The sequence below is a fragment of the Podarcis erhardii genome, assembly GCF_964252035.2.
Source record: "Podarcis erhardii genome assembly, chromosome: 2".
Taxonomy (NCBI): Eukaryota; Metazoa; Chordata; class Lepidosauria; order Squamata; family Lacertidae; genus Podarcis; species Podarcis erhardii.
This window is the reverse complement of record NC_138498.1, coordinates 56176773-56204186: the sequence shown is the minus strand read 5'-3', so window position 1 is coordinate 56204186 and position 27414 is coordinate 56176773. Positions and strand designations below refer to the sequence as shown.

The window sequence follows — 27414 nt, the reverse complement described above, 5'->3', positions numbered from 1 at the left end:
GCACCCACCTGGCTCTGCTTCCCCAATAGAGTCTCTTCCTGTTGATTTATTATTATTATTATTTGCAGGATGATTCATGGTCTGGGAATGGCTGTTACCAGCAGTGGTATTTCTCTGCCAGTGTAGCCTTTTGTAGTCTCCTCTCCCCATCCCCACGTGATATTTCTAAGAATCACTAAATTGAATCAAATCCAACAATAGAGGAGTGGCTCTGTCTGATAAAGTGGTGGGCATATCTAGTTTTCTTCAAGAAAGGGAATTGGATTACAGTCAATAGTAGTCAAGTGTACAGGACTTCCAGTCATCTGAAAGAAATAGATTACTGGTAAGACTTGTATACTAAGGTTTCTATCCCTGGAAAGACAACATTCTGGTGCCTTAATAGGGTCAAGGGGCAACTTGACCTTGGTGTGAAAGAATGGAACTCAGAGGAAACGTATTAATCTCAGTTAAATTCTCCCTCTGCCATCACTGTGACTGAACAATGAAGATCTCTCACTCCGCTGCATGAGGGACTTATTGATCCTATGAGATAGCTAGAACCTGCTGTAGCTTCTCTTTGAGGTGGGTGAAGTAACTGTGGTTGTGGTGTGGAACAGGATCTTATTTTGCTGCCTCAAATCCATGTGGTTTATAGCACCTTTAAATGGTGGTAGACTGCAGTTGTATGTCGTTATTCACCCTGCACTCATCCTTTTCTTAATGACATATAGCATATTCTCAAGACTCTTTGCCCCTAAGTAAATGCCATGCAGATTAAACAATTCATGGAGGCATGAGCTTCCATAAGCAAGTGCCTACTCCACAGGTTGTTGACTACCACATTAGATGGCTTTTAAAAAGGGGGCTAGATGGATTCATGGAAGTGAGATCTATCAACAGATAATGGCACTGATAGCTAAATAGGATCTTCAGGGTCACAGAGAGTGCATCACTGAAGACCAGCTGCTGGAGAGCAATAGTTGGCTAAGGCTATTGCCTTCCTTTCAAGCCTCGCTTGTGGGCTTTCTGCACCATTGATGATAAGCAGGATGCTGGACTAGAAGGACCTTTGATCACACCCAGTGGGGCTAACTATCTTAATATTTTTTAAATCAGTTCTGTGGTTGATGTATTTTTACAAGGTTTTCTGTTTGTGATTCTGTGGGGGATAGATTACAAGTTGTATTGCAACACTGACTTTTCTTTACTGCCTAGTTTTCATCAGTAATCCACATTGGGCCATATGCTACTTACAAAATTAAGACAAGTGACATTCAGAACAAGGCTATTACCAGTATATTATTTTAAAATATATCTGTAAATTGGTCTAATCTTTGGTCTTTATCTTATGCCAGGGAGATGATGAAGCCATTATTCTCAAATCCTGCACACGTCGAAAAACTGATTCCATAGAGAAAAGATTTTGCTTTGATGTAGAAGCAGTGGATCGGTGAGTTGCATATGTATTTTGCCTTTCTCTCAGTAGGCCCAGCGTGTGCCAGTTCCTGTTTATTAAACTGTATGTTACCAACTTAAACACTGATAGTCAAGACAATGAAAAATTGAGATAGAGGCTATCCTAAATTTCTCTAATTCTCTAGATTCATGGAATATTCTTATAAGAATTGTCTGCATTATCAAGCCGGATAGAAGCTTTGGCTGACACTATATTATTTTAGTCTAATAAAGACACAATAAGTGATGTGTCTTTGAGAAACTTATGTCTTCCTTAGTAGCTGTCTGTGTTTTGGGCCCTGGGAGCAGACCTCATGCTTGTTTGCTTCCTTTTGGTTCTGTTTCACTATGGTTGGAAGTGAACAACTGAACTGGAAAGTTCTAAATTATTTCAGCATGAGATCTCTGTGCAAATGTGGACCTATCAGTAGTGACCTATGTGGTGGAGTGGAGCCTCCCATCGCCAACATCGCTACAGCTTACATGTATGGAAAAGTGTGGTCAGGGCTATGCAGATGCATTGGCAGAGCCAATCTGTCACTCTCACTGGTGCAGCCCCAACCTACTTGTGGAGGTGGCTGTCTGGACATTTTTGAACAGTGGAAACTTCTGAACACTGGAAGGCTTCTGAAATGTGTGGGGCCTCCCTTAGACTTCCAGCTTCAGACAGTCACCCTCTGCAAGTTGAAGGGTGATGGTAATGACGATAGAAGAAGGCAGAGCTAGTACTCTTGTTCTCATCTGTTATCTCTAAAAGTGCATACCTGAAATAGGTTACATATTTTTTAAGGTAATATGAAATAAAAGTTCTTTTTCTGAAACATTATTTAGAAAGGTGCTGGAATATTGATAAGGAAATGGTAGATGCTTATTATTCACCTTGTTCAAGCTAAGTTCTTTAACAACAGAAGTCATATGTGTAGTCACACGGAAGAGAGTCAAAAAAAGGTCCTTGATAATGATTTTTTTTTTTACTGTAGCAGCCCAGTTGGAAACAGAATATAGGGAATTTATTTTGGCATTCTGCCCCCGTCGTCTCTCACGCCTACTGACGTGCAACTGAATATCTGTTACAATTACAAAATAAACTAGGGGAACAGATAAAATGGATTGGCATTGGGCTGTAGCAGGAATGAGTGAATTGGGAATGGATGGAGTCAGACCAGGAAACACAGGCAATCTGTTTCAGTTTTCCTGTTTTGCATTTTGTGCCACTAAGCAATGGTGCTCCAGAGGCATTAGACAGATGGCATTAGTGATTCCTTGCTGCTTCCAAGCATTAATACCATAAAATCCTCTCATTCATGTGGCTTCAAAATATTGCCACTAACGAGCAACATGGTAAAACAGTGTTGCGCTCATAAATGGCCTTTGCTTTGAGTCAGGCAGCTTGCATTAAATCTCTGATCTGTTCCTCTTAAAGGTAAGAGAGCTATGATGTTTGGAATTGTGCTTTTTATAATTCTAAAGTAACCATGAACATCACAAATTAAATTCTTAATACGTTTAAGTTTTGTTTTTGCCATACCTAGTGTTTAGTGCAAAACAATAATAGTAATGCCTGGAAGGCAGGCTTTGGTTTTCCATTCCCTTTGATGTTGACACTATGGAGCAAGCATGTAAACATCCGTATTATATTCATTGTGAAATGAGTGCAAGATAAGGACTGTGAATTGTTGTTGTTCAGACTTTATTAAACAAAAATTGACCCCAAGAACTGCAGCATTTCCCCAGAAATTCCCCAGCCACTTAATTATTTTAGTTGATGTATTGCTGTAATTTATTACTTTGGCTTACAAGTAAATAAACAACATTTACCACAGTGTTAAGACAGCGAGTCTAGTTTAATTTCTTTAAAAAAATTGTTACAATAATGCACTGAAACCTAAATAACATCAAGTGCCTATAACTATGTCCAATCAATTGAAGACTGACTCCCCATAGCTTAAAAAAAGTTGATATACCGATTTAAGCTTTATTTGTGTGAATTTGTTTTGCTAGAGCCGTTTGATAGGACAGACATGATGAAGTGGGATGATGTCTTCAATTCAGAGAATCTTATCACAGCCAGCCATATGGCCAAACCGCTTTCCACTTCTGTGCCCACGTTATTATTCATCAATAAAGAGGGGGCCATACCTTTTTTGTTGGGGAATGGTATGAGGGGAGAGGAAGCAGCGTTTGCAAGGGAAGATAAAATACACTGTCAACAACGTTGACTTCATACAGAATGCTGGACTGCAGCATATGCACAAGTTTTACTATGCAGCCTTAAGCTGGGGCTGTAGAAGAATGCAAACAGCTTGCTGATGATGTCATTCCCATAAATAAGTGGGTTAATGCTTTTCCCTGATTTGTGTCTCTGTAACTTGTTGAACACGACATTTTATCGCCTGAAAGCTTTTCTGCAAACACAGCATCTTCTCTAGATGGTTGCTTCAGTAATTCTTAAAGCATTGCTGAGGAAACATTAGCATGGCTGTTTCTGATCCAGCTGGGGCACACAGCCTGAAATTGTTCATACGCACAGTAAGAACTGAACCATTTAAAGATTTGCTGCATAGCCTGTAGGTGGCAGTCGTGCGTGATTTATTAGAGGATACAACATTTGATTAAGCTAGAAAATAAACATTGCCCAAAGGTGTTGTGTATAAGGAGACTTCCATTGCAGTTGTGGAGTTCGGTTGTTCACATCGCTTAGGACAAGGTTTTTGTGATACTGTTTTAAATTTCTGCTTATTTAAATCAGTGTGAAAATTTGTAATTTTTATCATCAAGCAATGTCATCATGTCTGGGGGTGGTGATTAGCCTTTGGCTCCCAAGTCTTTGCTGGACTACAACTCTTATCACCCCTTGACCACTGGCCATGTTGAGTTGAGTCTAATGATATCTGGAGGGTCATATGTTACCCACCCCTCATGTAGTAGTCTATGTAGTAATTCTGCTTTCAGTCATAACCTCCTTATTTAGTAGCAATCCACTGCTTCATTAAGCTGCCATAACTTGAAGTGTCACTAGTAAGAGGCTTGGAATATATCAGGACTATGGGGAGAATTCAGTGTTGTTCTCTGCTAATTGTTCCATCAGCGCAAGCATTTTAGCTTGCTCGATGGAACAATCTCCTCTCTTTCCCCCCTGCATGCTGAACTGGGGTTTTCCCAACAGCCTTCTGAAGCCAATTTCAGGAGGCGTGGGAGTGGAGTGGAGTGGAGTGGAGGGGGGAACCTTGTTGTGCTAGCAGATATCTTTACTTGGGCTTCTGCTAGTGGCACTAGTTAGTTGCATATGGCCCAGCAAGTGTAAGTCACATAAATTTGTTAATACTCTCAAGAAGTACATTTTTAGCATGTGTATATTTAAAAGAAAAGTTAGGCACAGAGGCTCAGCTTCCTAATAAAACTTAAATCACATTTGGTAAGCCGTTGGCTAATTAAACAATCTATGGCCTTTTAAACTGTTGGGGATGTTATTATTTTTACTTACTATTTGCATTTTGTGTTTTTGTGTTTTTACATTGTAAACTGCCCTGTGATCCTTGGATGAAGGACAGTATACAAATTTAATTAAAAAATAAAATAAAAAAAACAAATAGAAATTTGAATCATTATTTCTAGTCTGCTATTTGCTGTCTTTATCATGATCCATAGTTGTCACTACTTTGACACATAGGGCAGGTGCAAACATAATGATTAACCAAGATCAGCAACAGCCCACAGGATCGCTCTCCCTCCCTTCTCATGTGTGAACTTGCCCCTCCTTCCCACCTGTCCTTAAGTATTGATACTTTATTATGCATATTCTCATATTAACTGCTGTTAATCCTAACACAAGTGCAGTCCTGTGTGATCATGATCTGCTAAAAGAGCTCTACATCCCCATCACATTTGTAACTTATAACTATAGTGTGGACTGCCCACTTTTTAAACCTCCTGTTGTAGTAACATGTGCAATGTGACTGCTTCTAGTGGCTGGGCCAACTTTGACATACTGATATAACTATTGGTATATGTTCTATCCCACAAGGCTGCAGTATTAGGCGTGGGAGAGACTTTTGGAGACAGGGGGAGTTAACTGACCTGGTCAAAATGTGTAATTTGGGTGATGGGGGTTTGGAACAGTTTCTTAACTAAACCCCTGAACTAGCCATGCAGATCGATGCTGTTTACGAAGCAGACTCACAGTTTAGCTTCCTGTCCTACCTGCAGCACTTCAGCTTTGATATATATTCATTTTTCCTCTCTTGGATGAGTTCTGTGCTGGTCAAGTGCAATACAACCTGTACTTGTTCTTTTGCTGTGTCACATTACTAGTGACCTTTGTAGATGAATGAAATCTTGAAATTATCATGTTATGCCTAATGCCATGTAAACTTAAGCTGCATTCTGCCTCTATCCTCCACCCACCCACTTGTGTACTGTTTTCTAGAGATGTACAAGTGGTGATTCCCAAATGAATGGTTGTTCCCCGTGAGTAAGCTGGCAAGAGTTTTGTATGTGATCTGCCAACACAGCAATGGATCGTAAATATAATCCAGAATGTAGGGTTCCTAGATGGTAGGGAAGGGATGTACTGTGTCATGTGTTTGAAAAAAAAAAATCTCTGTAATATCTTGATAGCTACTTAAGAAGCCATGGGTTTAAAGTCTACTTTTCACCATAGGATAGGGACCAGGTTTTGATCTTTAGGAACTTCCTCCATTCATTTCTACTATTGGAGTTGAATACGCTTTTTCCAGCATTCACACCTTACGACCAGTGTTAAAAGACTGGCTCACATTTGTTCTTCTGTCATCTTTTCACCCTTTTAATGTAATTAGGTAGGAAATGGAATGGACACTAATTCACAGTCAGTTTTCATACAAAAGTTGACGTGAAACAAAAGTTTAGGTCTTAATGATTCTTCTTTTGAGGAACTTCTAGTCCCGAACACGTGAACCGCAAATAGCAGTACAAAAATGGAGAGGCAGAGCTTTCAAGGACATAAACCAATGACATTTATTTTAAAGACATGACAAGATAACTTGGGAAGGTTAAACTTCTCGTGAATGATTCTTCCTTATATCCAGGCACTGTACATACATTCAAAGGGGACTTAAACTGGGGAGTGGAAGGATGTGTTTGCAGATCATTCTGCATTGAAAAGGAAGGTCCAAAGGGGGCTGTGTTTTCAGGATTTCAGTGGTGCATACAAACTCTTTTCTGAAGAGGGCAGGCCCAGAAACTGTGGGTACATGGGGGACAAGGTCAGGGTCAATGTGAGAGCATTTGATGCACTCATGCATGAGTTAGGGATTCAGTGATTCTTTAAAGTTTTTCTGCTGAATATTTAAACTGCTACATTTTTAAAAAGGTTGCCTTGTATAATAATAATAATAATAATAATAATAATAATAATAATAATTTTATATCCCACCATTTCCCCTCAACTTTATCACCTAGTTGGAAGAAGTACAGGCATAATAGAAATGCTCTTCAAACAGATGGTTGATTACTCTCTTTAGAGGCTTTGTGAGGTTTTCTGAGAACATAATCACAGACTTTGATAAAATCACAATGGTTTACAGGCTATACAGATGTTCTGTCTTTTTACTTTGTATTGATTTATCTTACAAATACTGAAGTGCATGAAATTAGTACTAGTTATTTTGCTTGGCAAAGCCTGTGTTTACAATATTCTCATGGCATTTTTTTTTTAATGCCTTTTATTTTTTAATGCCATACCTGTGTGAGTATGGAAGAATTGAAAAGAATATATGGACTGAAAGATAGACAGGATCACTTATAAAAAAAAGTCAGGTTCTTGTGATTGTGATATTCAGCAAAGGTTTGCTTTACTTTAAGAACGTAAGAAAAGCCCTATTAGATCAAACCAATGTCCTGCATAGTCCAGCATCCTGACTTTAACAACAACAGCAACAAATATTATTATTTATTCATTTTCTATACCACCCTTCATCTGAGGATCACAGGGCACTTACAATCTAAACAAATTAAAATACATACCATAGTAACAAACAATAATCCCCCCTCACACACAGTTTAAAAGGCCATGGTTTGTTTAATTAGCCAAAGGCCTGGGAGAAGAGGAATGTGTTTGCCTGGTTCCTAAAGATATGTAATGAAAAGTGGATCAACCAGATGTCTTCTTGGAGCCCACAAGCAGCACATGAGGACAGCAATCTTCTGTCACTGTTGTCCCCTTGTAACTGGTATTCAGAGACCTCCTGACTCCGACCCTGGAGGCAGTATTTAACCATCATGACTACTAGCCATTGATTTATCCTCCATGAATTTGCATAATCCAGTTTGTAACCTGTCTAAATTTCTGTTGGCAAAGAGCATATAGCGTGAATTTACCAATTTAATGTTACATTGGTATTTCTAGAGAGGTATTTTTACACTAGGAAAAACCCCCATGGAATTGTTTAATTTTCAGTACAACATTTCAAATTGGCTGAAAAGTAATTTTCCTTTAGGTATATTTTTCTAGAATACTAAGCCTGTAAGCATCAACTGATTCTCTGCACAAAGAGATTAGCAAAAATGACACACAATATGCCTAGATTATTATCTAAATGTACTACAAGACAGAACAGATTGTGTCCTTTCCTGGGTAAATTGTGTGAGCTGCTTTGTGTATATAATTATTATTCCCTTGCCATCTGATTTCCCTTTTCTAATATCACAGGATTAGAATATGGAATTCTTAAACTCTTTCTCTATTGCCTAGGGCAGAGGCCAAATGCCATTTTTTATGATATATGTAAATTTTCTACTAATAACTAGAGGCTTCACACACAGCAACAGTCTTTGGAGCTGGCTTCGTTGCAACTTTCACTTCTTTTAGGTGATTCTTCAGGCATTTTTGCTTAAAGTATTACTGATGAAATAGGCTTTTGCATTCTTTGGCATTATCAGGTATTTGTTAGAATCTAGACATATTTATTTGTGTCTCTTTGAATGCATACCTAGAAATAACACAGTTTATTTACATGCTCTGTGCCACTTGGTTCTCCTGAAGCGTACAGGAAAACATTTTGCATGAAGCAGCCCTAAGTACTTGCCTAGTCAGACTGTGACAGTACCCTAAAATCCCTGGATTTCAAGGAGTGAGAGTTGTTGGCTGGTTGTCTGTCTGTGAAGTTTAGTTAGCACATTTGGGTGCAATGGTTTGCCAGCCCACCTTCAGTTTTATTTGGATGCAGATTTGTGATTGGCTGGCGTGCTCTGGTCCATGGGGTCACGAAGAGTCGGACACGACTAAATGACTAAACAACAACAACAAACCTTTACTATTGAGGAAAAGGTCTGCTATTAGTGACATCCTAGTCTTGGTCCCCTATTTTTTCACTGAAGTGGGTGTCTCCTCCAGTTGTTCCTAAGCTTGCATTTGGACATTGAAAGATGCATTATAACAGCTTTTGCTGAATGTCACCCAGTTGGCATATAACACTAACCATGACTTAGTGTGAGCAAGCAAATGTGCAGGTTCCTAGATCATGTGAAGTGGGCCTTATCCTGTTCCTACCAACCCCCCACCCCACCCCACCCCACCCCTAGTCACTTTGGAGTTTAATCTTCTTAGACCTGTTATTCACAGTATCATTGCATCAATCTCTGCAGGCCTGGAGTGATCACAATGCAGGCGCTTTCTGAAGAAGATCGAAGGCTCTGGATGGAGGCCATGGATGGCCGGGAACCGGTAAGAAAGAGTGCTTGAATAATCAAGGCTTTTGGTTTTTCTTGTAAATAACCCCTTTTGAGACTTTGATTAAATAGTTGATGTAATACTTCATCTCCTGTGCTACTAGGATAGTGAGAAAGCTCTTGCTGTCAATGTTCCTGAGAAATTGCAGAATGTAGCCCAGAATAGTTCAAACATTGTCTTAATGCTGCTGTAGAGAAGGAGGAGGGGAGGAACAAAAATCACAATACAGTATGCCATTTTTGAAACTTTCTGAAATCTGCCAAGTCAGCAGCTGCTGAAGACTGATAGGTCCACATTAAATTTCAGAACCTAATGTCTCCTAATGGATATGTATTACAGCCCAGTCTGCCATACACACGTACAGCACTCATGCATATGCTCACAGGTGAAAACACGGTTTACTGTGAATATCCCTATTCCCCATGCAGTAATTAGACTTGTAGGGAGAAACCCTTCTGTTGGAGCCTGCATGGGTGAGGAAGAGGGGCTGCAGACTGCATAGGGAAACCTCATGGCTCACATCCAACCCATGAGCCGTAGCTTTCCCACCCCCAAGGAAAGGGCTCAGATCAATTGTGGCCTCACCCTTTACTGGATTTTTGTATCTTCAATGTATTCCCCCCCTCTATAAATGTGTTCTTTTGTTTTAATGCAGAAAGGCTGTTTATTAAGAAAAAAATGGAAGCACATTGTTGTGCCATTGCGTCATATCTCTCTTTCTCCTTTCAAAATCCACAAAACCTTTTAATGGCCAGGGGAGGAATTGTTGCATTTAAGCTTTCAATTTGACCCCTGAGCTTTGAATATTCGGAGAAAACGTGCTTGAATCCCCCCCCCCCCATATCACCTTTACAAAAATAAAAATGAGATTGTTGGAATGATATACTCTGTGCTTGATACCAGATTCTTCACTTGTATGATAGACTTGCAGAACGCATACAACCCTGTTAGCAAACAATTGAAGTTGCCCCACTATTATAAGTACAGGAAGCTGTGAAGATATGAATGACTTCAGGGGGACATTGTACAGCATATGTAGTTCTTCGAGAGCCACCCACACAAGCAGCTGGCACCTTGCTTACATTAACATTCAGCAGAATTGCAGGCAGATAGCATTAGTGTCGAACAAAGGAGTTCTCACTTTAAAAATTTAAATGCTAGATGGATATACAAAGCAGAAGCAAACCTCTCTGCAGGATGTCGGCCGCTGTGCTGACTTCACAAAAAGCACAATTGGATGAATGTCATAATTTTTTTAAGCTGTAAATAGTGTGGAAAGAGTAAAGAGGGAAATTTCTAAGCATGGGTTCTCTCATATGCAAAGTAAACTAAGCAGGAAAAGGAAATGCATTGCAATCAGCCAGTTGTTCTGAAGCAATCCAAGTAATGTCTCTTCAGTATTAGAAATCAGCCAACTTGTGCACTCATTGAAACTGGTCTTGTGAGTGAGTGCTGAGCAGGGCATGGCTTCTGAGATTGTCCTATTAGGGACTTAAGTATAGTACAGTGGTTGAAATATACAGACTAGAAACACCTGGCTGATCCCTGCAAATGTATTGGGAGTCCTGATCAATTTACCTGGATATCGCCTTAACTTTAACTATGTAATATATCACTTAGTGAGCATATGGTGTTCTAAGTAATATTTTTCTTGTGGGCAGGGGAAGTACAGAAGAAGGGAAACAATGTCTGTTCTCAGCCAACCAAATATATTTGTTATATACCCAAATATATTTGTTATATACATATATATATGTATGTGGTCAGTAATATGAATTTGAATGTGCATAGGGCAGGTACTAGCTCTAATCACATGTTACAAGCAGTGGGAGGAGGACGTGGAGTTTCTCCAGATAGCCTTACACATTGCACCCACATTTAAAGGGCAGAAGTCTACAGGGAAGTGGGGTGCCTTCATGTGTATAGTACATCATACAGGGTTTAAGATCATATGGAAACCTTCAAGTATATAGCTATAGTGCAAAGGCCCTCACCCTTTGTGCTGTATACACCATTTCTTTCATCTTCACCGATTGTGTTTTAATTTAAGGTTAGCAATATACATTTAATTCTTTCCAACTACCCTATATTCTGTGGGGCATCTAACTGAAGAATAACAGCAGGCTTAGATCCAGTGTTGCCTTTCTGTGAATAGAAAACTTCGGTTTGTGGAGAAGGGTCTTGAGCTTAGTAGAGGCTCCTTCTGAGGTCTAGTGGGAGGCGATTTTGACGGATCCCTCCCTTCCTCATTTCAGCATCCTGAGCTACCTCCCACCCTGCTCAATAGGGGTCCCCTAAGCTTCCAGATCTCTAAATTAAAATTGTTGTTGTTGTTGTTAGGCTAATAATAATAAAATATGGCTGAGTAAAATTCAAGTTCCGCTGTTTTTTTGCCTGATAATTCTATTCATATGCCGCTTTTCCACAATGAGTTGCACTCACGAGTCGCTTACAACAAATGTCCACTTATTGTCAAAATACAAAACACTGGGGGCTATAAACCAGTGTACAAAATGTATCAAGAAAAAAAAATGGACAAAATCAACAATTCAACGAACACAGACTAAATTCAAACTACAAGGAAATAATCTGAACTTTATTTTTATTTTGATCCATACTTAGATATTTTCTTTTAAAACATAAATACAATTCAGAGGAGGAAGGGGTATTCTCTTTGAGCTCTGGGATTCACAGCTGACTCTCTCATCTGTCCTCCAGAGGAGGGTAGAAGTATCAAGGCGGCTGGTGCTGGTCTCACTGGCAACTTAATAGAAGCTTTTATATAAACAACAGCAACGTATTCCAGAATATTCTGAGTAAAAGAATAAGTAGTACTGGATGTTTGGTCAAAATGTAGCAAAGCAATTTCCCCTGCTCTGAGATTCTCATTGCCTGTCTCCAAATGTGCTCAGAGCATTGTGTCCCTTAGCTGCTGACCATCGTATTTACACGTCTCTGCATGCTGACGGTGAGCTGCTGAGTCCTGATTCACCAGGCCCTGTAAAGTTCAAATTAGTCACCTAAACCAAAAGCCATTATTGATTCCGAAAGCAATGCTAATTGCAACATAAACAATGGATAACCTTATGAAATAAAGGAAATGAAGAAAAGTTACAAAACAGCTATGCTTTCTGTGGCAATGTGTAACTGTCTGCTGAAAAGTATGAAAATCCCTAGCGCACATATAGCAAACCATGAGCTGTTTTATCTTTTTAATTAAATTTATAATTTTTTGCACCTTGTTTCTCCCAGCAAATACACCAAACCATTCAGACATACTGTTAACGTGGATATATCTACACTAGAGCCAGCAGAAGCCAGTAGAGGAACCAAACATACAGATTAATATTCTAATAGCACAGGATACCAAGAGCCTCAATTTCCCAGAACACCCTCATGTGAAACCTGAGGTCAGCAGTTATTGGTAGTTCAGCAGATAATGCTAACTGCATACAGTTTGCTATAGCTGCAAAAGAAACTACCTGTTTAAAGCTTACTCTCAGGAAGTGCTTGTTTGTGCAAACTACCGCAGGACCACATAAGTTTTTCATTCCCTAAGGAGTGCCATTGTCCACCACCAATATCATGCATGGTTATTGTGAATGAGATTAATGGTGCTGGGCATCCTTGATTCTTTTTGAGGCAACAGACTACTCTTTATCATATTACTGTTTTAGTCCATTCATAGCTTAGTGGTAGACCATTTGCCTTCACGTGCAGAAGCATAGCTGTCAACCTTCGGTTTTTGGCGGGAAATTCCCTTATTCCAGCGCTGCGTCCCACTGCTATCCTGGATTGTTAGATATCCCGTAGATTGTCCCTGGGACAGGTGAGGCTGCTGATCCCTTATTTTCAAATCTGAAAGTTGATAGCTATGTGCAGAAGGTCCCAGATTCAATCCCTGTTATCTCCAGGTAGAGCGGGAAGGTAGCTTGTATGGAATCCTGGAGAGCTTTTGCAAGTTCAAGTTGACAGTACTGAGCTGAATTGCCTGACTCTATACACAGCAGCTTTCTGCGTTCCTTTGTATTTTCTTTGATGGGTTATGCTTCTGCACTGGTTTTAGAAGATATAAGGCATGGGAAAGGGAATTATTTGAAAATGGCATACTTACTATAGATGAGGTGAATCTATGTAGTATAGTTAGCTACACGACTGGTGTGTGTTCAATTAACATGGGAATTATTATTATTTTTAATTCTTAAGTGAAGGGTTGGTGTAGTAATTTAATTAATTAAAATACTTTCATCCTGCCTTTTGCTCCAAAGGCCCCCATGGCTCCAGAGCCAGCATCAGAAGCAAACAGCAGAGACAAAAACCCAACCTCTCCAAAATCTCAGCAGGGATCAGAGAAACTCAAAGGTTCTTTGAGAAGGAGCTGTCTTTGCCAGCCACCTGAACGCTGATAGAGAAATAGCAAGCTGAGCCTCATTTGGCAGGGAGATCCAAAGATTCAGTGCTGATGTTGAATGCCCTGTTCCAAGTAGTCCTTCACTGGATTATTCCTGGCCGAGGGGCTCTGAAAAAGACTTTGAATCATATAGGCAAAGGCAATCCTGACCAACTGTGGTGTTTGTTTCTCTAAGCGAGGTTGAATCAAGAGATTCAGCTAGCCTTCTGCTCTTAACTGCTTTGATTAAACCAGGAATATCAAAGCAGTAACACGGAATCTTGTTACAGAAATCTGAGGGTGTCAAGGAGAGCTCAGTTCCAACATCTACCCAAGTTTTTATGTGATGCATTTATATTTAAGTGTGCTTTTTATCTAAGGTTTTACATATAATCCCCTTCTGTCCAGAGCCTCTGGATGAGGATGGGATATTTCACTCAGAGTTGCTTAATATATTATGTCGGAAAAACAGGTGCTAAATGTATGTATCACATGAAGCCACAATCTTAAGAGTTCCCTACAACATTTGCCTGTGGTGCATATGTGTTTGGAAATACAAATATGATGTTATTTACCACATCCAGTCCTCATACATGCAGAAAAAGTATGAAGCGCCCCATGTTGACTGGTCCAGTGGAATAAAATATTCCTACTTATTCAGCTGCAAGCACTCTGGCCTGTTGATCTTTTGAGGGCTGGGAAAGAAGCTCGATCCAAACAGCTGTAGAATGTAGATTGATGAAATGAGGCTTGTGGGTTAAGCACAAAATGGAGGCAGCAGAGTAGTGTGACTGCTGTGTAGGCTTTTGTCCACTAGATGGTGAAGTGAGACTTTCTGGTTGCTTACGTTGATGTCTTGTCCTGAACCACGTGAGAGCTCTGGTGTTGGGCAGAATTCAGTAGCTTTAATATATGTATTTTATAAGGTCTCTTTCTCCCACAGTTTTAGTATCTTATGGCTTTAAAAGGAGGTTGAAGCAAAAGACTGGGGTCAAATTGGGTCCACCTGATTTGTGTTTAAACCCTTGATGTGATTGAGGAAAACGAGTGTGTAGAAAAGTGCCACGTATTGATGAATCCCATTCCTTCCAGCCTCCTTCGTCACAATGTCAGCGCCAAATGGGTATTCCTAATGCCTCCTACGGGAGATGGAGCAGCCCTCCTGCCTTCTCCAGCCCCAGGAATCTCCACTGAGTATTCTGCATAAATGCTCCACTTGCAAAGCTTGCCCCCCCCCCCCGCCAGTTTTGCCTCTTGAGTAATGATCAAACAGTGACAGATGAGAACAGACTACTTGTGTGCACAGCTGCCAGCCCATCCCTGTGTAGCGTGTTTTCTCTGCAAGCCAGACCTCTTCAACTTTTTTTTTAATAAAACCCTTCTGTCGCTATTGGAAGTTAAATTTTCTACTCTTGCTCTTACTGCCCTGGTTTTATTCTCTGTGACAGAACCACTTCATTTGCCTAGCATCTGCAGCACAGACAAAATACACAACAAAACCAAAATATTTGGTGAAACCACAAACTCCTGCAGAAGCGGGGGGGTGGGGTGTGATCTTCACCCTTCTTTAAAGTGCCTAATTATTTTCAGTCCCTTTGCGATGGTCAAAACTTCCTAGATTGGGATTTTTTCTTCCCTGTGCTTATTTTCCTATGATAGATGGCTCCCCCCACCCCCTTCGCCTTCTCAGTTCTTTTGTGCATGTCCCCTCCTCTTCCCCAGCCCCTCCTGCCAACCATGTTCCTACCCATTCCCTTATTCAACCTAGCTTTGTTTTTGGCGGAATAAGTTGAAGTATTGGCAGTATAAAGTTTGCTTGGTATAAGAAGCTGATGCTGATTTCTTTTTTCCATGGAACCTCACCCCTCACTGGTTTAAAGAAGCAGCAATGAGAACTGGGCTCTGTGGACGCAGTCGCTGTTAGGCTTGTATGTTTCCATGGTGATCTGTTGTCGCCATACTAATGACTTTCAACTCTTCTCCGGTGTTTTTGTAGCTTCCCAGGTTGCTAAACGATCTCTTTTTATTTTCCTTTCACTGAGCATAACAAATGTGATTCTTTTAACATGTCCCAAACATGACGTGCGTGTTTTGATTAGGGTCATACTTCAAATTTCTTTAAATAAATCTGGGCTGACATTTGGTTGATTTGTACAGGGCAGTAATTCATAATTCCCAGGCCCCCATGGCGTAAGCATGGTGTGGCGTGTGAGATTTATCTCACAAAGTGGATTAGAAATCCAGAGGCTAAAAATGGGTGTAGAACAGTAGGCAATATACTAGCTTTGAGGACAATCTACAGTGACACTGAGGGTTTCAGGAGTAGATTTCTGAATGTAAGCAGTTCTTTGAAGATAGCCTTTCTCTTTAAGGGGATCTGTGCATTTATCTATTTATTCAGCATTGTTTATACCCCTTTAACAAAAATCTGTTGTACCAGTGAAACCTGATGCATCCATAATTGGTAACGTCCTGCAAGCTTCTGTGCTGCTGTCTCATCCTCCTTCATTTTCAAATGTGTGCACTCATTTCTTCTTCCTCCTTTCTATTACATGCAAATCCTCACCCTCTTTTCATTTTCAGAGCTAAACATGGGTAATGTTCTATCTGTATAGGTGATTTCTGTAACAGTAGTTAGCACAAACCACGGTTTGCCAACTCATGTTTTAATCAGCATTGCAAACTGGTTTGCAACTTAAGTGTTAATAAAAAGAGCAGTGTGGTTACTTCAATAATGAGATGTGGGGACAGGTGACAAAGAAGAGGTAGATGTGAACCTGCAAGGTGCTCTTGGTCTCGTAACTATGCTTAGTCAATGAGAAAGTATTATGTCAATACTGGACCTAGCTGGAATACATTCCAAAAACCACGTTTGTGTGTGTGGGGGGGGGGGGGATAGCCTTAATTATGTTTTATTTTCAAGCTGGATATAATATTGACCGAATGGAAAACTATTTTTTCCTGTCATAAATAAACATTCATATTATGACTATGGCTGCTGCTACAGCTGATTGATTTTAGTTCCACAGTATTCCCAGTCCTTACCCAGACATATTGGATTGGACCAAAGGAAGCAAGAATGATGATATGAACTCAAAATACAATACAATATGGCAGATCAAAAGTTTACCTCAGCTAGGGTATTAGTTTGGCTGTTACTCGGAGTAATTTTCACTTGAAACAAAGAGCTGATCCCACACATCCAATGTGAAGTTCACATCCATCAAGACAACATGTTTCCCAATAGTCTGAAGTTCCCTGATCTCAGCCTGGCTTTTCCTTTCTTTATGTGCTGATTTGGAACATTCCTTCGGGTTGCAAGAGAGAACAAAAATGGCTAGAGGGGGACATGATAGCACTTTATAAAACTATGCACACTGTGGAGAAAGAGGATCAATATATTTTTGTCTCTCTTTCTCATAGTATTATGCATTTTATTTATATCCTTCCCTAATGTTACTTCGAATACTGGCCCTTGTGGTTACACAATGACATTAATTGACTGGAGATTCACGTCAGACAAGAGAGAGGAGTTCAAAACTGCACGCAATTAATTTCTGGAAGTTGCTGCCCCAAGATGTAGTGATGGCTACCAATGTATATAGCTTTAAAAGGGGATTAGGTAAATTCGTGGAGGATAAGGCTATCAGTGGCTTTTAGTCATTATGGCTATATTTAATCTCCAGAATCAGAGGCAGTATGTCAGTGAATACCTGTTGCTGGTGTCCTCTTGAACAGCTTGTTGGCTTCTTTCTCATGCCCACCCCGCTGGCAAATGTGGGCAACAGGGTGCTAAGAATGGAGCTTTTTATTAGATCCTACTCAAGCAGAGACAATTTGGATGTGACTGGTGTATTATTTGTGTGTGTGGAATTTGATTTTTGAAAATCTTGATCTGCATCTCCCTAATGCCTTCATTATCCAATAGCTTTTGAACTTCCTGAATGGTCCAGTGCAGCTCTCAGTTGAAAACGTATTTAAAGATGTGTTATGCTGAACAAAAATATGCTCAAAAACATGTAATTTGAGGAAACACAGCAAAACGGACTACATTGGAAATATACTGATTCATTTATCCATCCTTAATAAAACACATAGAAAGTTCGTAAGGCCCTGTACATTCAAAGTTTAACTTGGATATGCTAAAAAAAAAAAACAGCAACCCACCAGCGTATTTTCATGTATGTGGTGTGTGCATTTCACGATAGCTAGAAGTGTTATTTATAGCACAGGATAAATAATCTCTTGTCTTCTGATCTTTAATTATTGATTTATCCTCGTTCCCCCATGTCTTTGGCATGCATACTTTGTACAAAGGCCTGTTGTTCATGGTGTAGAATTGGTGAGCTGACTTTCTGGGAGCTCATGAAAAATAATCACATGGAGTCCGAAACATGGAATTGGGTGTAGAAAGTTGAGCAACACCCAAATGAAGCAAACCGGGCTGGGCCTACCATAGGGTAGAATGTATTAGGTAGAAGATACTGAGTGTAGAGTTACACACCACCTGCCCTGCGCCCCCTAAGCTAGTTTGCTGCCCTCAAGTGCAGTGGAGAATGTTGCCCCATCGCCAGAATTGAAATATTCAACTGCCAATCTAGCGAGAGGAATGAGGGGCACACCATTTAATCCATTACATCAGGAAGCAAAATGTATTGGGTCCACTCTGAAGCCTTGCAGGATACGTTCTAATGTGTTTTAAGTTGTTCTTGTTGAACTCAAACAGAATCTTGATTCCCAGCCTGAGTATTATATGAAAGCTTGATGCCGAATTGATTAGGACAGTTGAGAAAGTCATGGACGCTCTATTTTCCTATCCGTCTCATGGCATTTCTGCAGCATGTCCCCCTACCTAAGATGCTCGCTGCACTTGTGTGCAGGATCAACATCATCTTAGATTGCTACTCAGATATCAAAACATTCCAGAAATGCGATGACCATTTCTTTCTCGTAGTGTGCTTCCTACTCTCTCTTGCTGTGCTGGGGGCGAGCTCTATCCAGCCTAGTCAACCCCACCTGCTCCAATAGCCTCCAAAAAGGTACTGAAATAGAGATGAGATTAACAGGTATTCTAGATGCCTGAAAAATGTCTCCTCAAATGTTTGAAACACAGGCAAGGAAGGACAAAGATTGTTGGACCTGGTTGCATATTGCTGAGCCAGCACCCTTGTCACAGTTCCTGATTGGCCAGGAGAAACCAAAGAAGGTTTCCAATAAAAAATCACTGCAGAGTGAAATTCCAAATTGACCTTTTCAGTATACACACTCAGTGTGAAAATGCTCTAAAAATAACTTATGTATAAGCTTGTGCTTGCACATATGCACAGTATTTTTTCAGATTTATTTCAGAGGATAACAAAAGATCCACAACAATTTGCACAATAATATTTCATCTATATAAATCACCTTGCAAAAATAGATTATAGTTAGGATAAACATTTAGAATATTATTTAGAATCATAGAATCATAAAGTTGGAAGAGACCACAAGGGCCATCGAGTCCAACCCCCTGCCAAGCAGGAAACACCATCAGAACACTCCTGACATATGGTTGTCAAGCCTCTGCTTAAAGACCTCCAAAGAAGGAGACTCCACCACACTCCTTGGCAGCAAATTCCACTGTCGAACAGCTCTTACTGTCAGGAAGTTCTTCCTAATGTTTAGGTGGAATCTTCTTTCTTGTAGTTTGGATCCATTGCTCCGTGTCCGCTTCTCTGGAGCAGCAGAAAACAACCTTTCTCCCTCCTCTATGTGACATCCTTTTATATATTTGAACATGGCTATCATATCACCCCTTAACCTCCTCTTCTCCAGGCTAAACATGCCCAGCTCCCTTAGCCGTTCCTCATAAGGCATCGTTTCCAGGCCTTTGACCATTTTGGTTGCCCTCCTCTGGACACGTTCCAGTTTGTCAGTGTCCTTCTTGAACTGTGGTGCCCAGAACTGGACACAGTACTCCAGGTGAGGTCTGACCAGAGTAGAATACAGTGGCACTATTACTTCCCTTGATCTAGATGCTATACTCCTATTGATGCAGCCCAGAATTGCATTGGCTTTTTTAGCTGCCGCGTCACACTGTTGGCTCATGTTAAGTTTGTGGTCAACCAAGACTCCTAGATCCTTTTCACATGTACTGCTCTCAGGCCAGGTGTCACCCATCTTGTATTTGTGCCTCTCATTTTTTTTGCCCAAGTGCAATACTTTACATTTCTCCCTGTTAAAATTCATCTTGTTTGTTTTGGCCCAGTTCTCTAATCTGTCAAGGTCGTTTTGAAGTGTGATCCTGTCCTCTGGGGTGTTAGCCACCCCTCCCAGTTTGGTGTCATCTGTAAATTTGATCAGGATGCCCTTGAGTCCATCATCCAAGTCGTTGATAAAGATGTTGAATAAGACGGGGCCCAAGACAGAACCCTGTGGCACCCCACTAGTCACTCTTGTCCAGGATGAAGAGGAACCATTGATGAGCACCCTTTGGGTTCGGTCAGTCAGCCAGTTACAAATCCACTGAGTGGTACCATAGTCAAGACCGCATTTTACCAGCTTCTTTACAAGAATATCATGGGGCACCTTGTCAGCTGAGCATCACATGGCAGTTTACAATATAGAAACACAAAAATACATAACATAGTAACAGACAGAAGCAATACTTCCCCACACAATGACAATAATGTAATAGAGCAAGAAAAATAAATTAAAATTTGACATATATGACATATAATATTCTAATCATCCAAACAGCAAGAGCTTAATTATGTCACTTCTAGCAGTATGATATTAATGCTAAATATTTTAATTCAAATTATTTCCCAATAGTATGCCATCACTCAGATGCATCTGGAATAGAAAAGGGTTGCATTGCATTGTATTTTCAATCATCTAAGCAGTGGGTTTTTTAATTTTTACTTTTAAAGGTCCCATTTCCCAAAGAATAATTTGGTTTGCTGCCCCCCTTCTCTAATACATCATATTTGTGAGTTTAAGTGAATACCTCAGGCACAGTAATTTTTAATAAATAGCCGAGGTGCAAAGGATCGTGAAGCAGCATCTGAACGTTTCCAAACCTTAAGCGTGCATAAACCTTTTAAATCTCGGTCTTCCCTTCTGACATTCTCCTTTTGGAACTTGCTAGCTTTGCATGCGTTGCTTTTGGCAAAGTCTCTAGTGAACGGTTTTTGTGTCTGGGCAAGTGAGACAGCGCTCACAGCCTTCGCTGTCATTATTAATTGCTGTCCTTCTGTGATTTGTCATTGTTCGTTCCTCTCTATTCTCTTCCAAACACTTTGGCTTTGGAGTTTGTTTTTGTAAGAGGTAAAGGAAGAAGGTTTTGTAGATTTACATCATCTTGTATGAAGTTGGTGAGCTTTTTCCTGTTGGAACTAATCTGCCATTTTTGAATTAGTTGCTCCCTCCCTCCCTCCAACTGGAATTTCTGTTCCTTTTCATGGTATTTTCTCTCACCCACTTTAAAACACACACACACACACACACACACACACACACACAGAGAGAGAGAGAGAGAGAGAGAGAGAGAGAGAGAGAGAGAGAGACCATACTCATTCCAGTTCAGTGCTCCAAATCACTGTTTTCCCTCCTCTCTATTGTTGTGGTTTTTCTTCCCTTTCTGTTTGTTTAATTTAGCTTGTCTGGCCCAAACAACCCACTGAACTTTGCTTGAACTTCAGATTCAGCCTGCACAGGTGCTTCTGCATGCTTATAGGCTGATTAGATCTGGAACACCTTATTTGCTGACAGTGCAAATATAAACAGCATTGTGTGTTGGGTTTGCATTTTGACAGCTCTGCTGGAAAAGGAGGTCACAATGATGGGTACCTCATTCTGTGCATGGTAAATTAGTAAACAACATCTGGCTCTGCCATCTGATTCCTCCCCTTCTCCCTCGCCCCCCCCCCCTGTATTTCATTTGCCTCTCATAATCGGGCTGCACTGAAATTGTAGGAAAATAGAAGATGTGGTAATTGGCACCAACTTTGGATGGCTTTAAAAGGAGCTTAGACAAATTCTTGGAGAATCAGGCTATTGATGGCTATTGGCCACGATGGCTGTGCGCTACCTCCATATCGGCAGTGGTATGCCTCCCGATGCCAGTTTCTAGGAATCACACGTGGGAAGAGTGTTGCTGGCCTCAGGTCCTCCTTGTGGGCTTCCCACAGGCTCCTGGTTAGCAGCTTTGAGAACAGGATGTTGGACTTAATGGGCCGTTGGCTTTATCCAGTGGGGCTCTTATGTTAATTGCCTTGAAACACACACACACACACACACACACAGTGTTTCATTCATTCATTCATTTTGTTCTTTCTTTTAAATTTAAGCCTTATGTCATCTAATATTTCCCACTTGAACCTGCCGCAGAGAAACAAATACATGCTTTCCTCATCCAATGCTTTAGAATATACAGATGTTCACTGCTGATCCCCACCCTACCCCACAGTCTGACGCAATTTCAGGTAATGTGCAAGGAGAAATAAATTGAGCTCATTTATTCTTACCTGCTGGTAGCTTTGGAATTTCTGTGCTGCCTCAGGGATCAATCCCTTGGCACAGCTTGCAAGATAACATAAAGCACTACAATAAATATATTATTTAATGGTTAAAAAAGAAATCCTCAACCCTTAAAACATAAAAGCAGATAGCTTCACATTAAAACAAGCATTTTCCTCTAAGCACCAAAGTCATGGTAAACTTCCAGAAAGTTTTTGTTTTTTTTAAGCTGACCTACTGAACTTCTATGCAAAGGGACTTTATTTAACTGTAAGGTTTCCATGCCCTAAAAATGCTTGCAGCCAGCCAGTTCTGGCTGTGGAAACACCAAGTACAGTGATACAGTGACACAGAATTCTTGGAAGTATTCACACATGGACCAAGAAATTCACTGGGTGGCAGATACACCTTCATTCTTTCTGTCTAGGGTTCCCTAGTCATGATAGTTTGCATTGACCATGCACATGTTTTCCAACAGATCTACTTACCAATGTGCACTGGGTTCTTCTTATCTCCCCATTTGGAGTGGCACATAAATCAGACCTGTGCACAGAGGAAAAACTGCACCTGCGTTTCCCCCAGTGGTACAGGTGGTGAAAGATGAAGCTAATGCAGCGTACTGAAATTCTTTGCATTTGTTATCTGTTTCAGATGCTGCTCCATGTGAGGTTTTTACTGGAATAACTGTCTGCTTTCATTTTGTAGCCAAGGTCAATTTATCTTAAGATGCTTTCTTGAATACTGGTGGGAGTGCTTTTGCAGCTAATGGCGTGTGGCTTTTGGTCCCTAACTCAGTAATACCGTCTCATTTTTTTAAAGGGAAGGGTGGAGTCAGACTTGGAAGGAAACCTTAGCACAACTCTGAAGTTCTTGTGGGATGACGAATAAGCAGAAGAGAGCACTGTCTGTATTATCTGGGGAGTCAACAATGCACCGTGTGTCTTATTTCTGGCCTGTCTCCAGATACTAAGTTGATGACTGAATAAGAATAAAGAGAACTATTTTCCTTTATTATGCTACCCTTGCCATGCATTCAAACAGGCACCAACTTCCCAAAAATATATTTAAATGGTTCTGCCTTATATATTTTGTTTAAAAATAACCATAGAGATTTCTGATGAAAATATAGGACTGTACACTTGAATTAGGGAAAGGGGGGCCATGCTCAATGTTATTTCCTGGCCCCTCATCCTTCATGTGTTTATTTCATTTGGCTGCGCATGGAGTAGCTCAATGCGCATAGGCTCTCTCCACTTCAGATGTGGCGTCTGAGTTTAGAGGTCCTTTGCAGTGGCCTGAACCTGCTTCCAGCCTGGTCCCCAACCTGATGCTGTTGTATGTTGCCACCATCATACATTACCGCTGCCACCCATCACTCACCTGCCCCTGGACCGGATGTGTTTCCTAGGTCAGTGGTGGTATCTGCTGCCGCCACCACTTTTGAATCAGATTTTCTGGTGCTTGACTTTGATCCATGGTGGCTGCTTGCCATTTTAGATTACCTCAAATGCAACACCCAAGCTTGACATCTGGTTGAGGATGCTTGCATTATGGGTAACCAGACAATGTGGGTTATACTGAAGCTGAAGTGAAACATAGGAGTAAAATCTAGACGTGCTAAACTGCTTTCTTATTTGGATTTCTGCAGGTGATTACAGGACTGAGCAGATATTTCTCGGACAAACCCACAATAAAATCAGTTTGTTTTCCAAGCTCCTTACGTTAGAATCGGTGCTGTGTTTTGTTTTTCCCCTTGGTGTTGGTGTGGCTGATATTAGGGTGGGAGTTGTAACTGGACTTCTCTGGAAATAGGAGGCTTTCTTCCTGGTAATAGATGCTTCTGGCTCAGAAAACTCTTGTTGGGGCTACAAAATTAAGCTGCCAAATAGCAGAGGCTGGCCTTGGTGGTGGTGGTGGGAGGCGGAGAGAGCGGCCTGGAACATATAAACTTGGCCATCAGACAAGACAAAAACAGAGCTGATAAGATGAAGCCAGCAGTTTAGGAATAATTTCACCAAGGTTGCCAGGTGTCTTGCATTCAGAAAAGGAGAGTTGCTATTTTGGACTTGCACCTTCACTGCTCTGTGTTGTGCCAGCATCCTTCTGCTGGGCTGCCATCCAAGGTTGGCTGCCTTTTTCTGACAGAGTGCCAAGTCTGTCTGGGTGTCAGATATAAAAATCAACCCTCTGATGGGCTGACTTCAGATTTATTTATTTATTTATTTGTGCTGCCAAAGGCAAAGCGCTCTTCCATCTCCATGTAAGCAAAACATTTCCAGTGATTATCTCCTCAGAGTTTCCATTCCTTAAAATAATGCCACAATATGCCAGCAATGGAACTTGTAATATAAATCTGTGGCCAAACATTTTGTTTTCCTTTGAGCAACTACCTGATTTATATCCTGATAAATATACCATTGCCTTCATAGTTTAGAAAACTATTTGGCCTATAAAGATCAGATCACTTGCTGCCGCACTGGTGTGAAATGTACTTGCTTCCAGTGTATAAACTTGTTAAAGGAATTCCCACTTTGTGCTATTTAACAATGCCATCTATCTATTTATGCATACCTTGCTCATCCTAACCTGGTTGAGGATTTATTTGAAAGAAGGAAAGGGAAGAGTAGTAAAATTACTAATGGTCTCAGTTTTGGACCTATTAGATGATTGATACACCCCCCCCCCAAAAAAAGTTGCCTGTTTCTCAGCTCAGTCAGTTAAACATGCTAGAAAAGCAATATTCCTATAAAAACGCTTTGGGTAGGAGCCAAGTTGGTCTTCTGTCATCATCATCAGAGAGAGAAAGCACTAAATAATTCATTGTAGTATGTTACACTCTTAAAACCCTTTTTGTCTTCCAGGTTTTTTTAGATGCTGTTCTAAATGCAATTTCTATCCATCTTGCTCTATTCCTTAGAGAGATACCAGAGAACACTTTCAGGGCTAGCTGTACTGGCAGTGGAGTGGAGTGGGGAAATGCTCCCTGCAAAGTCTCCTGAAAGATTTACATTTCTCACCTGCTATGTGAGAGACGAAACTTTGCAGACAGACCCTGTTCTTACTACCTCTCCCATCCCCTACCTGGTACCATCCAGATGTTTTAGACTACCACTCCCATGAGCTCCAGCCAGCATGGCAGCAAAGCTGTATGGGAAAACAAGATCAAGCTTTTCAGGGAAGAGCTCCACAGAGCCTCTTCAGATTTCGTGGGAAATGGCTAGAATTTCTTTTTAATAGCCTCTTGTGTTTTGGACCCTAAAAAAGTGGGTTTTGCCATGGGGGGGGGCGGGGGTAGCAGTGAATCCCCAGAACAGCACATGGGGGAATGAAAGGGGAGATTATTCCATCTGGCTAGTTGAAATGCTTGCTCTGACAGAAATATTGCTGTGCCCCCCTAAATATTACCCTGATGCCCCCTTCAACACTGCCATTATAGCCGGTCTTAAATGTATCTTAGATAGTTTTAGCGAATTGACCAACAACACACACAGGAAACACCTGAGAAGGCCGGGGAGCCATGTGGACTGGACCTTCTGCCCCGCCGGCTATGCCTTCTGCTGGCCATACATTTGCTGACCATGAGAAGAGACCACCCTGTGCAGATAGTTGCTGCTTGCTCCACACAAACGGAGATCTTGGTCAGGTGGAGTAGCTGTGTGTAAGAACACTGGCATGTGTGGAGGGCCCCTTCTCAAGGTCACTGATTGTGTGGCTGGGGAAGGAGGGAATGGCTGGTAAATGCACTGGTGGCAGAAAGCTGGGGGTATCCCTGCCCACACCCACATGTAACTTTAATATGTAAAAGACATTGTGTCCTGTCCCCTCCCTGCTTGTGTCACAGTCTTCATCTCTGCCCACTTCCTTCCAGCACACATCTAATATTGGCAAAGCAGCATACCAGTGGCAAGATCCAAATGGCCCACTGCAACACATGTAGAAAGGATGTGTGTGCAGAATAGCCCTGCCCTACAGACACTTACTAATGTGTGCATTTGGGTTCCTCTACATGAGAGGGGAGCCAGATTAGACCTGTCCAATTTGTGAACCCCGCTCTTCATTGGCAATGGCAGGATGTATGCATGGATGGCATCAACCAGCATGGCTCTATGATGCTTCTTACACATTCTTTCATCATGTTCAGAGGATGGGGGGACGGCATTGCGTGACCTCTCTTTTATTCCTTCACTTTCATAGACAGCTATCCTTTGCTTTTTTGAACAGAAGTCAGTGTGAATGTGGCCTGTCTTCCCCTGTCCATTGCTGGTGGTGCAGCCTGTAAGCTGTAAACCCATGAAAAATAGAGGATCAGTCCATTGGTTCTTAAGAACATCAGTCAGCCCCTTCAGGGTGACACATAGGCTAAAGCTGCCTGTTTTCTATCGATTGGGAAGAGGACATTCTATATATAGACCCAACCATCTTCTCTTTCAGGCACATGCAATTGTGGCAAACATCAACATAGGGTCAGCTTGCAAGTTCACAAGGCTTTTGCAGTTCATAGCTGGAAATAGAAGTATCGTCTCACTTTCTGTTTTCTGCTTCATTAGCTTGGATACATTAATTGGAGCGGAAGTGTGTCTCTTGTATAGCAGATTGGAGCTGTTGGTAGATTTGTGAACTAAAGGACAATTGATGTTAAACTCTGGTATTTCGTAAATAATGATTGTTTCTTCCAGGAGCACTTCGTGTCTTCCTATTAGCTCTTATTTTCCACTTTCCTTTTCAATTTTGAGTCCTACTCACCACCACCACAGCTCCCTTAGAGAGTATGTAAGGGTCCTAGAAATTGGTTCCCGCAAGGTAGAAAAGCTAGATGAAGTTTTGCATCACTTCATTTTATCTGAAATGAAATGAACAAAGCTAGGATTCCCTGCTTCCTCTGGAAGCATCTGTAAAACAAAGCTGAGATGTGGACCTGATTGGTGCCTCAGTGGCAGACCATTGTAGGCCCTGAACTTCCAATCACTCAATAATTCTGTTTAATTCTTTGCTAGTTTTGACAAGGTTCATATAATACATGTTTAAATGACCAAACTATGTAAAGTTTCTAATAGTCAGGTGTGAATGATGAATAGTAGCTAACTGATTGGATGTTGTTCCTCTGCATTTTGAACGTGGCACCCTTGAGCTAGTCAGGGGCACAGGAATTAACATGGGGAAAGAGATCTGGGAGCTTTTTGAACTGGAGCTCAGCTGGACTGTGGAGCAGCTTGTGGCGGAATGAGAGGAAGGAGTGATGGTTCAAGCAGTTGCTGTCTTTTGGAATCTGAGGCAGGACCAGCTTCTGCTATGTTCTGCTGGTATGTTTGTAAATAAAACAAATATTACAGAGACTTACTAAGTCTCCAGTGTGCTCTCTTCCAAAGAAAACTAAACTCTG

At 41.0% G+C, this 27414-nt stretch overlaps 1 protein-coding gene across 11 annotated transcripts in view; it reads left to right on the top strand.

The window, feature by feature from the left end:
* Positions 1–27414, top strand: part of ARHGAP26 (Rho GTPase activating protein 26) — a 210882-nt gene that overhangs the window by 71452 nt on the left and 112016 nt on the right. For all 11 annotated transcript variants that reach the window (XM_081852065.1, XM_081852059.1, XM_081852066.1 and 8 more), the window contains 2 exons: positions 1338–1432; positions 9061–9139. In XM_081852065.1, coding sequence (XP_081708191.1) covers positions 1338–1432; positions 9061–9139 — 174 coding nt within the window. The remainder of the gene's footprint in view (positions 1–1337; positions 1433–9060; positions 9140–27414) is intronic.